The 18,580-nt window shown below is 39.2% G+C and overlaps 1 protein-coding gene across 4 annotated transcripts in view; it reads right to left on the bottom strand.

Moving 5' to 3' along the window:
* Trim24 (tripartite motif containing 24) overlaps positions 1-18,580 on the bottom strand; it is a 108,652-nt gene that overhangs the window by 18,337 nt on the left and 71,735 nt on the right. For 2 of the 4 annotated variants that reach the window (XM_041675501.1, XM_041675498.1), the window contains exons 6-9: positions 16,708-16,822; positions 13,600-13,746; positions 1,922-2,039; positions 29-297 (exon numbers count right to left, since the gene is read on the bottom strand). In XM_041675501.1, the coding sequence (XP_041531435.1) occupies positions 29-297; positions 1,922-2,039; positions 13,600-13,746; positions 16,708-16,822 (649 nt within the window). The remainder of the gene's footprint in view (positions 1-28; positions 298-1,921; positions 2,040-13,599; positions 13,747-16,707; positions 16,823-18,580) is intronic. The other 2 variants (XM_041675499.1, XM_041675500.1) reach the window with 1 other exon arrangement.

The following is an 18,580-nucleotide window of genomic DNA, read 5'->3' as shown; positions in this document are numbered from 1 at the left end:
GGTAGGACAGGCCTGCTTCCAAATTTACCTGATGAGAGATGGAAGGTTGCTGGATGGGCCCTTGCATTCTAGGGTTTGGTAAACCCACAGGTGCTGGCCTCCGTTGCACCTGTTGCCTCTGAGCCATTACCTGTTGCTGCATATGCTGGAGTCGTAACTGAGCTAGGCTGATCTGTGTTGGGAACTTGGATAACTGGTTGGAAGGTAAACCACCTGGTGGCTGTGAACTCTGTTCCACGACAGGATTCTGCTTAGGTATTTGTGGCTGGCTCTCTTTATCCTCGATTACTAAAGAACCTAATTAAAAAGAAAGAAACAAGATAAGTTTTTATAATGGGTGAAACACCACATTTTATATGGTTACTGATTTGGACCTTAACTGACAAAGAATTTTGGATGCAGACCCCTCTAAACTATTAAAAAATAGAGGCAGGCTCCCAATGAGGTTTTTTATGTATATTCTACGTGAACTTACCATATAAAATTTTTTATGAAAAAATACTAATTCTTTAAAAAATAGTAAGATTTAAGATCAGACATCTCCCAGTCCCACAGTTTCTTTTTCTAAAGCTGTTTCTTTTAGTAAGGCAGATCAAGGTGTTTGAGTCCAGGTACTGGCTATATATTGATAAGCAAACGGCTATGTACATGTCTCAGATTGGCCTGCATCATTCTTCTGTTGTTCTGTATGATGTCACTGGCAGATGGATGACATCCGTCTGAGTCTATTTCTTCTTTTCCCATTGTACATCGTGATGAAAGCACTGACTCCCCCTCCAGCTCTCTTTCCTTTCTCACATATAATCTAGTCTTGGGGCAGGTGTGTGTGTGTGTATGTGTGTGTGTGAGAGAGAGAGAGAGAGAACAACCATGTTTGACGATTCTAAAACAAATCCAGGAACCCAATATGCCAAAGGAAATACTGGTTGTTGAGAAACAATGTCTAAGGAACTTTTGAGCTTTTCTTTGTATCATTTCCAGCGATGAAGCTGAAGAGCAAGAATATTTTCATTCATTTAAAAGAGCAACAAGAAAGCTTAGTGGTAACTTTTGACTGCACTGTTTGCAAGGATTATTTGCTTCCTAATGTTGCCAAGATGCTATTTTCTGACTCACTGAGCTCTAATACTTCAGACTGTATGTTCCCCGTCAATTACTTAAAACCTCTCTCCCTCGGCTGCCTTCTCTGCATTCACACAATTTATAATCTGACCATGTAAAGAAAAGATCTAAAACCCAAAACAAACCCCCAAAATGGAAAACGTAAGGGAGGAAAAGAAAAGTCTGTAAGTAAGATGAACAATTGAGCCACTAGAGGCTTTAAAGTTACACTGCTGACATTCTGACAAGCATTGGGGTTGGGGGTGGGTGTTAACGTAGGGGTAGGGTACTGTGCTCTCACCTACAAAGCTTGTGCTTGTAAAATTAAATTACCTAAAAACTAGATTGGGCTGGTTAATCCCAGCATTTGAAAGGCAAAGGTAGGCTGGTCTCTGTGAGTTCTAGGCCAGTCTGCTCTACAAGAGCTAGTTCTAGGACAGGCTCCGAAGTTACAGAGAAACCCTGTCTTGAAAAAAAAGATTGGGGGAAAAAACCCCCAAAACACAAAAAGGATTCTATGGGGAGGAGAGGCACTCCTAAATTCCTAACTTAGATACCCTATAAGCTAACATTCACACATATTATCTCAAAACAAGTATGTATATATTCATGCATCTGTGTCACCATATGAATATATTAATGATTTACTGTGTGGCTGTAAAGCAAGATAATGGATGGGGATGTTATATTCAGTAACATGTCAAAACCAATGAGAGCTCTGCACCAAAATAGTCAAACAGAGAAAATGCACATAACGGCGTAACCAATGAGAGCTCTGCACCAAAATAGTCAAACAGAGAAAATGCAAATAACGGCGTACCCAGGTTAATAATGTTTTGGGCCCAGAAACTAGGATCACACTGAAACTGGATGGTGTTGTTGGTCACAGGAGAAGCATCACACCTTGCACGAAGAAGGTGCCGTAACCGATATGTAATCTAGAAGCAAGCAGAGAAAGAACATTAGTATGTTTCTTGGGTAAATAATGTCCAGTGAATAGCTAAAACAGTTTCTGCTACGTGTGCAAGTAATCATATGTGGGTTACAAAAATGATCATATAAAAGCCAGGCATGGTGGTGTATGCTTTTAATCCCAGCCTCCGGAGGATCTCTTGAGCTGAGGATAGCTTGGTCTATGTAATTCCAGAACACATAGAGACCCTATCTCTAAACAAACAAACAAACTAACTAACTAACTAACTAACTAACTAACTAACTAACTAACAGAAAGAGGATCATAGAAAATTTTCTGTTCAAATGTTACTGTTTTGTGATATGATTCAGCTGTATTGCTTATTGAGCTAAAAAGTATCTTAGTAGCAAATTAAAACTGTCAGAGCACAGCCCAAGAATGCAGTCCTGTGAGAATTCTGAAAGCTTGTGAGAAAACAAGACAAAAGAGTCTTGTGACCTCAGTTTCTTCAAAACATAGAACTGTTCTTGGAATGTTGTCTACGCTCCTTCCAGGTAGAGTAGATAGGAATCAGTTTGTTATTCACATGCCTCTATGGAAGAATGTGTTTTTGCCAAGTGTAGTTTGTCCTTGAAACTAAACACCTTATTCATGCAATGCTTCTTAACCTTTAGAGTAAAAATTATCTGATGCTCTGAATAACATTGGCTATTGCATGAGACTTTAGTCTGTCTTCTATTTAGGCCCTGCTCTCCTAGGTTCATGGCACCAACTGGAGTGCTAACCAAAATCCAATTTTTAGAATTAAGGACACTTCACGAAAACATCAACTCACTTTCCTTGCTTTTACTGAACTACTTCCTCTTTTCCATTTCTTTTTGCCATGTTGTTGTTGAGATTTACGACTTTTATATGCACAGCTATTTGCATACATCTGTGTACCATGCCCGTGCCTGGTGTCCTGAAGGACAGAAGAGGGTACTGATTCATTAAACCTAGCATAAAAGGCAGATTAAGTTGCCACATCAGTGCTGAGATTTGAATTCAGGTCCTCTGTGAGAACAGTCAGTGCTCTTAACTGCTGAGCCATCTCTGCAGGCACTTACTACTTTATTCTTTTAAAGTATTCAAAATCTAGACTTAGGGTACTAAGGAAATAGAGAATACAAATGAATCTGTCTAGGAAATGGAATCAGATCTACTTGTAGGATAATTTTTACTTCTCATTATGACTCCTTACAAGCAGCCGTCTTAAAATTCCATGCTATCTTACATCATACACTTTTCTCTATGTTATAGTTTCCAATGCCTACTTTCTTCTTTTCCAACATTACTGTCACAATTCTTGACAGTTTCAATATCCAACCTGATTGCTGTGGCTTTACAGATGGCTTGCTCTGGTGCCTAACCACCAGCACTACAAGTGCAGTTCCCATCAACTTTTCCTGTCCTTCCCCCGCTAATACTCAACTTATATGCAAGCCAATCAATACACATATTCAAACTCCTCTTTCATTTATACAATTACATGCACTCTTTCTCTGCAACCTTTCCTCCAGACAAAGTAAACCAACCCACCCTAATCTCTGTCTGAACTTAATGGAACTGACAAATGAACTGACCTTAAATCCATGGCCAGCTACTTCAGGTAGACTTGCTATCACATGACATTTCACTGGGTTGTTCACTTTCTTATTTCCTTTCCCTAACAAGCAACTTCAAGGGAGGTTTCCCATTTCTAGCACTGGGAATTCTCTAAGATGGCTTATACACACACATACACACATAAACACACACACACACATCACCACCAACACCCAGTTTTCATGCATTTATTTTTTTTAAAGGTTTATTTATTTTATATACAGTGTTTTTTGCCTGCATGGTCACCTTCACACTAGATGAGGGTGCCAGATCTCATTACAGGTGGTTGTGAGCCACCATGTGGTGGCTGGGAATTGAACTCAGGACCTCTAGAAGAGCAGCCAGTGCTCTTAACCACTGAGCCATCTCTCCAGCCCCCTCATGCATTTATTTTTAATGGTGTGATAATGGCCTTCCCAAGAGTCACTCCAAACAATAGAAGCTATTGCTATTACCCTTGGTCACCTCCCAGCACTTGCAGGTAACACCCCATTGTTGAAGACACTATACAATTTCAACATAGCAGTACAGTTTGAACTAATATGGAAGCTCCTCCCCGAGGACTACACACCTGCCAAGGGAAAAAAGCAACCAATAGTGCTATTCAGCTATAAAACCTATGAATCACACAACTGACCCATTACAATGTTCCCAGTGGTGCAATGGTGGCACTTATACCAGGGGACTTAAGCCCTGCTCCATAGGAGGGAATTCATGGCTGGTATTGTAAACCTACCAAACTACCTGTAGACCAAAATGCCTGTTCTTAGATAGAATCTTCTAGACAGCACCAGGAAATTCCAAAGACATGGTTACTTAAGTAAGACTTGCAGAATGACAATGACAGTTAGCATGCCAATATGGATGGAGGAAATTTCACAAAGTCCCACCTCTAGATGAAGAGCTACAGGCAATCAATGGCTACTGAGAAAAAGAGTACTAGCTTTTATCAAAGACGAGCTCCCGAATAAGTTATATAATCCAGAGAGGTCAGCCCAAAAGACATCTACATATGTACACCACCAAAGGAAACAGTAGGGGTGTGTGTGTGTGTGTGTGTGTGTGTGCGTGTGTGTGTGTGTAACAACAATAATAAAAGAAATAGCCATGAATCTGAGGGATGGGCATAGGAAGAGTTGGAGGAGTGGAAATATAGAACCCATGAAGAAAAATTTAAAATCTTTAAATTACTTAAAGAGCAATAGAGAGGACCTGGAGAGATTGCTCAGCAGTTAAGAGCACCTTGCTGGTCTTGCAGAAACCCAGGTTCAGTTTCTAGCACCCACACAGCTCACAACCATCCATAACTACAGTTCAAGGGGATATGGGCCTTTGATCGCAAGCACATACGTGGTGCACACAAATACGTGTAGGAAAAACATTTATACTTATATACATAAAATTAATCTAAATAAAAAATGATGAAAAAATAAAGGGGACTGAAGAAACAGCTCAGGAGGTAAGTTCATTTGGAGCTTTTGCTGAGTTTGGGTCGCACCCAGTGGTTCATAATTGCCCTCAACTTCAGTTTTAGAGGTCTGATGCCTCCTTTAATCCCAGCACTTGGGAGGCAGAGGCAGGTGGATCTCTCTGAGTTCAAGGCCAGTCTGGTCTACATGAGCTAATTCCAGGACAGGCTCCAAAGCTACCGAGAAACCCTGTCATGAAGAACCAAGAGTTTGACTACAAAAGAAACAAAAAAAGAACACAATAAATATATCCAAACCAATCAGCAGAAACTAAAATCATCTTATTAAGATTTATAAAGTATTGTTTCCAGGAGAGAGATTTCATTTACTCTCTCCTATACTCTGGGGCCATCCTGGAGAGAGCAAGGCTGGCTTTACTAACAGGTGAACAGTAGGAATAGTTTGGGACCAAAGTTAGTTAAGTAGTTCTCAGATACCCCACTCACCAGTACAAGGTAGTAAAGAATAGAAGGCAGAGTTAAGTTTAGTCTAGTTTAATTTAGTTTGTTCCCAGAGTCAGGCTCATGCTGAGCACAGGTTCACATCTGGTTCTTGGATGCCCTTTGTGAAACCCACTCACAGGGCAGGGTAACTTAGCTACTCCATGGGAAGGCACAGAAGGTTCGACCCATAAGAACCACAGTTTCCCCAAGGTCTGTCCTATATACAGTCACACACTCTCCTGAACCTTTTCAGCTGATTGGAAGTGAAAAGGGAACTCCATCCCCTTCCTTGTTTCTCACCAGAATCTTTTTTTCCTTTGGGGGAGGGGGTTCCTGACAAGAATAGCCCGACAATATTTGTAGTAAGATCCAAGGTAAAAGAAAAATCTATTTTCTAAAACAGTAAGCTTAGGCGTGCCTTCTTAGAATGGCTCAAATTATAGCAGCACAATTATAGAGCGGAAAACACAGTACTTCTCCAGCACCAGCCTGCTATGCCAATCCCAGACAAGCTAAATTCAGGCTGTTTTTATGTTGCACATATACTTCTGTGCTAACTATTGTAATAAGCCTCTTTGGTCCTTTCCTAGTTTGCTCACTCCCAGCCCTGTCACCTCATCATCATGCGTGCTGTAGTCAGCTCTTGTCTGCAGGATTCTAGTGCGCAGCCTCTGGCCTCTTCTGTTTCTGTGCAGCACTCAATTTCCTCCAAGCATTCTCTCCGCCATCCAGCTCACTGCAGCTTTTCTCTACTCCAGATTCTGAGTCGCTTGTGTTCTCGGGACCATCCTCAACAGTCTATAAGTTTTACCACTTCCTCTTCGCACTATTTAAATGCAGCTTTTTAAGGGTAGAATTTGTTTTTTGCTACTGTCCCTCAAAACTCAGAATGTTGTCTGGCAGATGGAAATACCGAATAAGTAGCTGTTAAATAAGTAAATTTTCTCCACATGACTACAAAACTTCACATAACTATAATAAATTTTGACTATAATGTATGAGTGCACTTTGGAAACTGCACTGTGCTAACAGCAGATAACACAATGACACACCCCATGTTCTTCTCCTTTTCTTACTTTTTCTTACTCTTTAACAATTCTGACTATAAATAATACTCATGAAATGTTAAAACAACTTGTACTGCCCAATGTTCTCACAATTTTTATCATTTTCTTAAATGCAGTAAATAGTTAACAGTAAAAATGGGGCCGGGCGGTGGTGGCGTACTTGGGAGGCAGAGGCAGGTGGATCTCTGTGGGTTCGAGACCAGCCTGGTCTACAAGAGCTAGTTCCAGGACAGGCTCCAAAACCACAGAGAAACTCTGTCTCGAAAACAAAAGACAAAAAACAAACAACCAAAAATAAACAGTAAAAATGGGGGCTAAAGTTGTAGTTCTAGTAGTAGAGAGCTTGCCTAGCATGCTGGGAGGTTGTGGGTTCGTTTCCCAGTACTATATAAATTGGGTTTTGGGGTATATATCTGATCTCTGCATTCAAGAGTTGGAGACAGGAAAAGTAGAGATTCAGACTACATAGTAAATCTAAGGCCAACCTGGACCACAAACAAGCACAACCACTGAAAAAAGTATCATGTATTTTATTCAACATGTATTTTTATGAAATAAATGAGGCTAACCTTACATTTTTTTTCACTTTAATTATTTTTTTAGAAAGACAGGATCTAAATTCAGCAGCTACCTAATTTACTCATTCTTTGAACATCTCTGCAGTCATGATCTATATACAAGTGAGGTAGTGTAGGAGGTGTTCTTTGTCTCTCTTATATCACATAGAAAATGCTCTCCAGGTTCATCCTATATAACTGACAGTCTGCTATGGTTCATATGAAAACTATCACCAAAATATGTTGAAATTTAATTCCTACTGTGAGTCATCAAGCACTGTAGGTAGGGATTAATGGAATCAATCCCCTTGAATGTAGGACTTGAGAGGAGGACTGGGAAGAAAGCCACTCTGGATGACACATGTATGTCCTTGTTAAATGATGCATTTCCTACCTTGGGACATTGTAGTCTATCCACCAACATGAAGGCCTTCATCATATGCAGGCCCCTGAACACCACATTTCACTATGCACACCACATTCCAGTCCCCAGAACCATGGGTTGAAAAAGCTTTTGCTCTTTATAATGAACAGTACTGGTTATAAGCATTGGATTGCAGGTAACATACAATATATTAACTTTATCTGCTTTGATCTATACCCCAAACTCAAATTACTAGATTGCAATAATAGTTCTACTTTTACCTTAGTTTGAGGAACACATACACTGTTTTTAATCACAGTTATACTAATTTACAGTACAGAAGGGACCATAGAATTTACAGTATGTTCAACTCTGCAAAGTCAATAACTTATATTCATATAATTTTAAAATTGTTAAAAGTCTGCTAAAAGTAGCCCCTCCATTCCCTTCACCCAGAATCTTCAACTTTTAATAATTATTTGCTCGAGTACCCACTCAACCTCTCCTGAACACATTTTTATTGATCTTTTCTGAGAGCATGATGCAGACACAAGTTTCTAGATGCACTCCAGTGTGACCTAAAGTAAAGCAAAGATTAATATAATCAGCAAATTCTAAACTAAGAAAGCACCTAATTTATGCTACCATCAATCCAAACACTTGGCCAGGTTCCTTTGACATGCTCCTTCCATTCTGAGTACTGTCTAGTTTCTGGTACAGCAAGATACTCTGGATACTCTGCACTACCTTCTTCTTCCTAAGTACTTTGAAACCAGGATAGCAAGCTCAGGTATGGGGAGCACACAAACACACCTATCTGTAACTAGACATATACAGCTGTCTGTGCATATACAGAAAACTCAGTTTGTACTTTGCTTCTGGGTTGCTGCCAATGTGGTTAAAATCTTGGTGGAACTGTGAACCAAAATAAAATCAGAATGTTCAAATTTGTGGTTACTTTGTCATAGCTCTGACTATAGGTCCAGGCTTCTGGGTGATCCCCAGGTCCTAGTTATACTACATGCCTATTGATGCAGTAGGGATAAGATTAATTCCTCCATGTCAGAAAGACACAGGAATTTTCGTTTTTTAAAATTGTATTTTTTCTCCTAGAAAAACACTATACAAACCTAGTAGTTTTAATAATCAAAGGTGGTCATTTAAGGAATTTCTTGTGAGAAAAACAAATATGAATATGCACACTGGAGCTGGCAAGATGGCTGTATGGGTTAAAAGTGATTGCTGCTCTTCCAGAGGACCTGGGTTCCCTTCCCAGGACCCATGTTGGAGGGCTCACAGATACCTGGAACTCCAGCTCCAAGGGATGCTCTCTTCTGGCCTTTGTGGGCATCCAAAAAAAAAATACACATAAATAAAACTAATTTTTTGAGTACTTCCTTAAGGGTAAACAAATGTAATTAAAAGAATTTATAAGGCATATTCCCTGGCTGTAACTACTTCCAAGCTAAGATGTAAATTCTTGGCCGGGCGGTGGTGGCGCACGCCTTTAATCCCAGCACTCGGGAGGCAGAGGCAGGCGGATCTCTGTGAGTTCGAGACCAGCCTGGTCTACAAGAGCTAGTTCCAGGACAGGCTCCAAAACCATAGAGAAACCCTGACTTGAAAAACCAAAAAAAAAAAAAAAAAAAAAGATGTAAATTCTTTCTATTTAATATTGAGCTCTATTTATACTTCTGAAATCAAGTACCTATTTAAATATTTGCTGAGCAGGTAACAGAAAGGTCTAAGAGTATATCAGATATAGCCAAACTTGGCTCCTTGTCATGTGTTAAATACTTAGGATTTTTACCTGCGTTATTATCTATCTAAACCGTGAGCTGTTACACTTGACAAAACTCCTGATGTACTTAAGATAATCTTAAGAGCTATAAGGCCTAGATAGTACAATGAATAACTAAAGTTTCATTAAGTCTACCTGTTCATCGCTTCAGACCTATAAGAACTAAGAATGAATTCATGTAGTGGCATTTCAATTATATTTTAATAAATAAAGCTTCCTGAAGATTTGAAAGTAAAACAGCCCCACTAGTCAGTCTTACAGACCAGGTAATGGAAACACACACCTTTAATTCCAGTAGCCACTCTAGTATGCCATAGAAACTGGGCAGTGCATGGCTTTAATCATAGTAATGTGGTGTAGGATGTTCTTTTATTCATGTGTTGCTTTCATTGGTTAATGAATAAAGAAACTGCTTTGGGCCTGATAGGGCAGAACTTAGGTAGGCAGAATAGACAGAACTGAATGCTAGGAGGAAGAAAACAGTCAGAGAAGCCATGGATCCTCCGCCTGAGATGGACGCTGGTTAGAATCTCCGGTAAGCCACTGCCATATGGTGGTATACAGATTAATGGAGATAGGTTAAACTAATATGTAAGAGTTAGCCAATAAGAAGTTAGAGGTAATGGCCAAGCAGTGTTTTTATTAATACAGTTTCTGTGTGGTTATTTTGGGTGTCCCGGGCGGCTGGGACAAACAAGCGGCCCTCTCCTTACCACTGTGATGCACGATTTTAATCCCATCCCTAGAAAGGATTATAAAACAAAGAAACAGCCTTCAAACACAGTCTCACTCTGAAATTCCTGGAGGAAGGATCATCAATTTGGACTGAAGTCGAGGTAAGAGCCAATGGCTTACTGTTTCGGATCTTAAGGTTGAACCCCAATTTCTCTGAGATCTTACTAAACGTGCTTCAAATTCAAGTGTATGTACAATGAAAAATCTAGCTAATTATTCACAATAAGGAATAAAATTTTTTTAATGCAAAATTTTTTTTTTTTTTTTTTTGTGGAGTGGGGGTGGACAGAAAGATAAACAGATGAGCTTCAGAGGAGAGAACGGAACTCAATGAAGCATCAGAAGAGCATCATGCTCTGGGTACTGCCGGTAAGAGTAGGGAGCTGGTGTAGCGCCAGAACTAGACACTCAAAGGGGAAAAAGGTCGTTGATCAATGAAAGGGGGGAAAGGGGGCAGGAGCCCAATCACCCTTGTCACACTTGCTCCTGCATACTTTCCTAACCATTGGCAGTAAAGAAACATTCTCTGCTATTACAAATGACAGCTTCATTTTTTGAGTCTCTACTAACATAATTTTTCTTGCCTTCCCTCTAAATAAAACACAGATTTAAAGTTTAACAAATGACAAGAGAAACTTTAAGAAAGTAATGTGAAGTTTAAATATTTCAAGATTTTATGATTGGACTTCTGAAAGGACTCTCTCACTTCATAGGGCTTAGCCAGTTTCTGTCTCTTTCTCCAATTATAAAAAGATGAACTAACTAAATTAGAAGACATAAACAACGCTAAATCCTATTAAAATGCTTCTCCATAGTCAAAAAATAATTAAGCAAAAAGGTTCCCTGGATTGGGAAGTTTGCCAACCGCACACAGAGACAGACAAACAGACAGACAGACACACACACACACACACACACACACACACACACACACACACAGACACCCCGGGGCTGAAGATGACTCAGCAGTTAAGAAGACTATTTAGCACCCATGTTGAGTGGCTCACATGGCCAATAACTACAGGAAATCTGATGCCCCTGGCTCTCACAGCACCTGCACACATGTGCATATCCCTACACATAAACACGATTATAAAAAAGTCTTTAAAAAACTGTCCAATAGATCTATGAACAGGTGATGAACCAACCCCACAAACCAACAAGTGAAATGCAAATCAAAATCCCAAGGATTCACTACATCATGCTTGGAACTACAGCTGTTAGCTAAGCAATGGTCACAGTAAGTGCTGGTGAGGGTTAGAGACTGGTAGGAATGTAAATTGGTATAGCCATTATGGAAAATCGCATGGAGGTTCTTCAAACAATTAAAACTAATACTATATAGCCTAGCAAGCTCTCTACATATATTCCCAAAGAACTGAAAAGCATGGCATAAATTTCTGGCCTTCCATGTTTATTGTATTTTTTATGATGGTAAAGATAGAAAAACAACATATGTACACTGATTGATAGATGCATATGCAAAATTATATATGATATATATATGTGTGTATATATATATATATATATTTATTTACCTTTATGTGTCTACTGATGGATAAATAGTGACAGACAGATCTACATTGCTGTGGGATAATGCTCTTACATCCTGTAATGATTTGTCACTTTCACTGGTTTAATAAAATGCTGATTAGCCAGTAGCCAGACAGCAAGCATAGGTGGTGCAACCAGACTAGAATAATTCTGGGAAGAGGAAAGGCACAGTCTGCAGCCACCAGCCAGCCAAAGAGGAAGCAAGACGAGAATGCCTCACTGATAAAAGGCACCAAACCACGTGGCTAAACATAGATAAGAATCATGGTTTGATTTAAGTTGTAAGAGCTAGTTAATGATAAGCCGGAGCTAATAATTTATAATTATTATAATTATAAGTTTATAATTAATATAAGCTTCTGTGTATTTTGTTGGTACTACACAGCTGCAGGACTGGGCAGGACAGAAACTCCCGTCTACTTTATATACTTTCATATATCAGCCTCATATACACTGGAATGGTATTTGGCAGAAAAAAAATAAAACAAAGACAAAACCAAACAAAAGACTAAACAATAACAACAAAACTTCTGCCATCTAAAACAAGAATAAAATATAAAATAGGCTATGCTTAGTAATAACACTGTAACTTAAATCAGTGTAAGATAGATGAGCATATCTCATACCAAACCACAAAGATCTCATATCACAAAACAACAAAAGTCACATATGTAGAAATAAAGTACCAGCAGAAAAAAGGTAGATAATGCTGAAGAAGGTCAAAGAATAATTTTCAAAAAAATTAATTCCAAAGGTTTCTATACTATATAGATTTTTGCTTAAAGAAACAGTAATTTTAGAAATATGTGAGTCAGTATAATAGCATTTAGCCACACTTTGAGAGACCTGCCTTATATTATTCATAAATATTTGTCATTAAAGTAATTATTAATTTAAATAAGTAAAACTTATGTAACACATATGTACTGCCTCTGCCACTTGGTTCCAAAGAATAAAGGACAAAAGATGTAGAATCTTAAGAATACAAGTATCTGCTGACTTTCTAAGTAATATTCTTGTTTTTAAACCAAAGTTGAGACCAACAATATAAGCAGCCCTGGAAGCTCAATGGAAAAGGAGCTTGGCCCCTGCCAAAATCAGTGGGCAGAGACGCTAGTGCTGTAGGTACAGTGGCAATAACTTCAGTAAGTGCACCAAATCTTAAACTACCCTTATGAGGCTGTTCAACATTCAGCAGCATATGCTGTATCTGCTGCAGTGTAAAGTTGAGAGGATAATCACACATTCAATGGTAAGGTTGGATACAGCTCTTTACAGGACAGTGACAGTGGTAGGTATGCTATTTACCTCTGTGCCTTTTTTCATAATTTGTCCAATAAAATGACTAGCTACATCTAATAATGATGTAAAATTCAACATGGAAAATGCTTGAATTAGATCGTGGCATGCTGCAGGTGACAGTAAATGTTTACTATCAGTATAATTACACTGGATTCATATGTCACTAGGAGTGAAAACAGGAAATTAAAATTTAAATCACATCAAATCCATTTCAGGTAAAAATTTATAAAATCAAGTATTTTGATCAATTGCTAAAATGCAATTAAGGGTAAATAGACTGTGTTTTGTATTAGTTTTTGGGGGAAGGGGGGTTATCTGTGTGTTTGTTTGTAGACAAAAGTCTCACTATGCAGCCCTGGTAGGTCTGGAACTCTCACTATGTAGACCAAAGACAGCCTGCCTCAATCTCCCCAGTGCTTGGATTATGGGAAGCACCATCTTACCCAGCCATTTATTCTTTTGTCCTTCCTTTCTTCCCTCCCCCACCCAAGACAGGGTTTATTTGTGTAGCCCTGGCTGACCTGGAACTAGTTCTGTAGAGCAGGCCGGCCTCAAACTCATGGAGATATGCCTGCCTCTGCCTCCTAAGTGTGAGATTAAAGGTGTGCATTGCCACCGCTTGGCTCTGGTGCTCTCTCCTCTCTCTTACCAGCCGCTTGCTGTAAAGCAGTGCTGTGCTGCTGCCACTGGAAACGGCCCATTTAGAAAAATGCATGACGTGCTCTAACTGCTTGGAAAGTCCAGCCACTTCCTGCTGTTGTTGTATAAGTTTCATTCTATGGTCCTTTGCAAGACTCTGCAAATAAAATAATTTCAGAATTAATACTTCACATTCATTTTAATGGTTATTTTTGGATAATCAATTCAGATTAAGAACTACTCTGTATTCAACTAACAGTATTAAAAATGATCATAAGCACTTTCCTTCATAATACAAAGGATCACACTGAATGTAATAAAAGTATAGTCTCCATGTTATCTCTACCTTTTGCCTATAGGTCTCTGTGGAGGGGTCTTGCTAAATTAAATGAAAAACAGACACGGATTAGCTATAATATCGTAAAATCTAAATTCAAAACACACAGTAAAACAGACAAATCATCCAGCTATCTACTCAAATGACCAGTTCATCACATGATTTAACCAATACAGAGTTTCATGTTCTAGAGATTCTACCTCCAATTGCAACTAGCCTGTACCCAAAGATCATGCGAGGTGGTAGCTGAAACTTATCTCGTATTTGGCATTAAAAAAATCAAATTATTTGTCTTGAGAGTTACTGGAAGAGCCAGTAGGTAAGTACTATGCATTGCTAATGCATTCTCAAAGGTACTACAGAAAAACAGAATAATGGGTTCAATGCCAACATGGCACCCCCCTGCCCACCAAATCGGGTCAGAATACTTACTTTCTCCACAGAAAATATATACTTAGAAAACAGAGGGCAATCAAAATGAAAGGCACTGTGATTGTGTAATAGAAAAAAAAGCACTACAAACATACAAACCTCATGAAGAGCAGATAACATGGTTTTCTACTGGAACTGAACTCTTACTACCTGCCCTGGTCAGGTCTATCTGGACAATGCACAGAGCTGCACTGCTAACAGTCAAAGGCACTGTCACATCTACCCTGAGTCTAACAGCAGCAATGACCTCTGCAAACTGCAGTGCATTTTTAGAACGGAGAAGAATTTTATGAAAAACTGGAAATTGAGACTAAGAAGTTCTAGTATTTTGATTTTACAAGGTAGCATATAAAACAGGATCCATTCATCTGCTGGACAGGTGAATTCTGAACCAGAAGAATGGGAATGAAGACTTGGGGCATATTCAACAAGTAACATGGAATTTTCAAGGTGAAGTTCATCAAAACGAATACTGATGGCCAAGTACATTTTTATAGATTCTAGACTCCCCTTAATTTTTAACACTCTTCAAGTATCCAGAGCCAAGGCACTACTCTACAGTATTGTTAAAGTGATGTGTGTAAAAATCTGAAAACATCAAATTCTACTTAATGTGCCCATTTTTAAAACAACTGCAGAACCCCAAAAACACAGTTATTATAACCGAGCACTGATTCCTTTTATCCAAAGCACTTCCTAACATTTCTGTAATTGCAGAATTATGAACAGCCATGGCTTCTTAGCAGGGACAGGACTTTCTGATAGAGATATTATCAACTGGTCAACTATGAATTAAAGATGAACTAGAATGTTTACCTAATCGTCTCTCTTACAATTCTTTACATACTAGCACTCTCTTTTTCTCAACTGTTTCTTGAATATAAATTCTTTCTCTTGACATGCTAAAAGAATAACTAAATACTATACGGCAAGTTTACATGCCATATACACTGTAGTATATGGTATTGCGTGGACTTGTGCTGTTGATATTGATGAATTTAAGAAAGGTGAGCAAGCTGGTACATGGCGGCTCAAGCTTTTAACCCCAGCACATGAGAGGCAGAAGCAGGTAGATCCCTATGAGTTTGAAGTCAGCCTAGTTGCCGGGTCTACAAAGACCAAAAGTCACATTTTCAGTATCTCAAGGGGGGGGGGGAGATAGTACGTTATTTCTAAAATTGTTTTTACCTATATTTATAAACCATCCTATCTTGAGCGTATACTCCCTAAACACTGCTTTCATAACTGAGACTATATAATGTGACTGGGTGTGGTGGTACAGTCCTGGACCCAGCATCTAGGAGGATGTGGCAAAAGGATTTTGAGTTCAAGGATAGCCTGAGCAGACAAAATGCAGGAAAAAAAAAAAAAGACTATACAAGATTGAGGGTAAGAGAAACATTATCCCTATCTTGGTGTGGGATTCCCCTCTGTATCCAACTGGGAAGTGTCTTTGGGGCTATCACAGGGCAGAATAGAGTAAGGTGGAAATTCCAAGCAGAGATAAAGGCGGAGTCAGTGAGAAACCAGGTAGCTGCAGCCTGGGAACTTTACCCGGTAGGTCACAGTCAGGTGGAGATGCACAGATTAATAGAGAAATGGGTTAATTTAAGATATAAGAGTTAGCTAGCAATACGCCTAAGTGATTGGTGAAACAGTGTTTTAATTAATAGTCTGTGTGATTTATTTTGGGTCTGGGCGGCTGGAAACAAACAAGCAGTCTCTGGCCTACACTACCTATTTTACTTTTGTTGCTGCTTTGAGTCAGAGGTCTCAGTACAGAGGTCTGGCTAGCCTGGAACTCATAGAAATTCCACCTGCCTCTGCCTCCTGGATGCTGGAATTATAGGCATAAACCACTACACCTATTTTCCCTAATTTCTCAGAGGGTTAACTAAATGCCATGGACTACTAACATTGGACTGTAATATATGTCATTTGTTATTTTTTCATTGTCCAAACATCATAGAGTGTACCAAAGTCAACAAAGACAGATGGTCATTAGGTGACATAGTATATACTCTTAAGAGATCACTATTACCACTTGTTATTGATAGGAACATCATTATTTGTCGCAAGACTCTATTTGAAAACGAAATCTCTTGCACAATGTATCTTTCTAAAAATTTCTGCTTAACTCCATCTTCCCCTTGGTGATACAATGGCTGTCACTTTAGTGAATGTCAACAATCAGATATCCATAGTGAGGCTTTTTGCTTAGTGCTGTAGAATAAATTGGAGGATTATGACACCTTAGTGTATGACAGGGCTATAAGCAGGTGGTCACAGTGCAGCACTCACAAAGGGAAGCATGCTGAGTCATAGTCCACAGCACTGCCCTCAACTCACCTCAAGTTGGTGCAGAAGGGCTTTCCCTTTCTTGTTTATCTCCACCATCAACGTAAAGATGGCAACTTTAATATCCTGTTCCACCTGCTTTTGGTTTTGATTTACTTCAATTATTCTGAAAATGAAATAAAACAGAGTATTTTAATTAATGGCAGATTTTTCAAGAATTCAAATTGGCTATCTTAATATCTAAATTAGGCCAAAAATTATTTTAGACTTTCAAAGTTCTATCTGTAAGCTCGATTTAATTTGTCTAGAAGACATTAGAAACAATAATTCAGTTAAACAAAACTTGTAGAGTAAGTATATTTTAAAGAACATGTTTTTAAAGAAATATGTCACACAGCAAAAGCAACATGCTGATCTAAAAAGACAGGACCAGGGAGCAGCCTACAGCTAGAATTTATAGTCAAGATGAAACAAAATTATGAATGGAAACAAGTTCTACTCTGTGAGTGTGATACTCTCATCTCAGGGATCCGAGTTGGCAATTTTTCACCATACCAGAATAAAAAAACAAAAGACAACAATTAACAATTAGTTTACTTTTCTAAATGGCCCAGAAGTCAAAGTACTTGTTGCACAAGCCTGAGGACCAGAGTTCAGATCCCCATAACCCACATAAATGCAGGGTATGTGTGGAAATCCACCTGTAAAGCCTAGGAAAGTGGAGACAGGATCCCCAGAGTGAACTGGTTAGCAGATCAGCCACCTCTGAGTTTAAATGAGAGACCCTAAAGCACAAGAGCACAGAGGATGATCCCTGACATCAACCTCAGGTCTCCACACAACAAGAACACAGAGGATGATCCTTGACATCAACCTCAGGTCTCCACACACATCTACTCACGTACATGCACACCAGCAAATGCCAGGTGCCCACACACATGCAAACACACATATACATACACACTCCGAATACATATGAAAATGGGGGAGGGTCTTGAAATAAACAGTCAAGCAGTTAAAAAGAAAAAAAAATACGAACAAACTTTAACACTTAGGAAATGTTGGGGTCACAAAGGTTTTTGCACGCACAGATCACTGAGAAAACAGGAGCATTAATCATGCAGGGGTTCTTCAAAGGAGGAAATATCTGTTTTCCACCCAGAAGGCTGGGAGTGGGCACTGTTAACTACTTGAGAACCTCTGCTAGCTTTAGAGGCAGACTGCACCCAAATCCCCTAGAAGGTTATCCCAGACTCTCCCTTCCTAGGTCTTTATCTTTAGCTCCCAGTTAATAGAAGCCATCCTGAGGGGAGATGCCACATTATTTTATGGCCTGTTGACCTTAACACTATCAGTGACCACACTAGATCCTAGGCCTTTTAGATACAAACCTATCTTCGGTCATATGTACTCTGCAAAGGAGTCTCTATGTAGTCACACATTGAGCTTTAATGTGTATCTAGACTTGCACTGATTGTTGACTGGAAACTTTTCCCGTTGAATACGCTGGCAATAAATTGCCTGGCATCAGACTCTAGAAATGTGACCCAGTTTGTCAGTCAAACTGACACCCTCACCTCTGTGCAGTTTGTGTCCCTGCCATGACACCTACAGGGATCCCCTGAAGAAAATACTAAATTATATACAAAGAAACTAAGCTGAGGGGCTATGCCTTAGTATTAAGATAGACAGCTTACTGGTTTCTCCTAAAAAAATAAAACGGAATTATGTTCCTGATTTAATTAGAATTTAACTTTGGTGAAGTTGTACTTTTAGAAAATCGCTCATTAGGGCTGCTTGCTCTTTAAAAGCCCCTTAGTCTTCTCAGAAGAGGCAAATTTGTCAAACTGCTTTGAAGACCCAACCTTGTATAAGGAACTGGAGCTGTGTTTCTCTGCCTCTGTGAACTCACTCAACTACAAAG

Source organism: Microtus oregoni, unplaced genomic scaffold (assembly GCF_018167655.1).
Source record: "Microtus oregoni isolate MIOR12 unplaced genomic scaffold, Mior012 000026F_ref0000081, whole genome shotgun sequence".
NCBI classification, from domain to species: Eukaryota; Metazoa; Chordata; class Mammalia; order Rodentia; family Cricetidae; genus Microtus; species Microtus oregoni.
The sequence above is the reverse complement of the archived record's forward strand: the minus strand, read 5'-3'. Positions and strand labels throughout refer to the sequence as shown.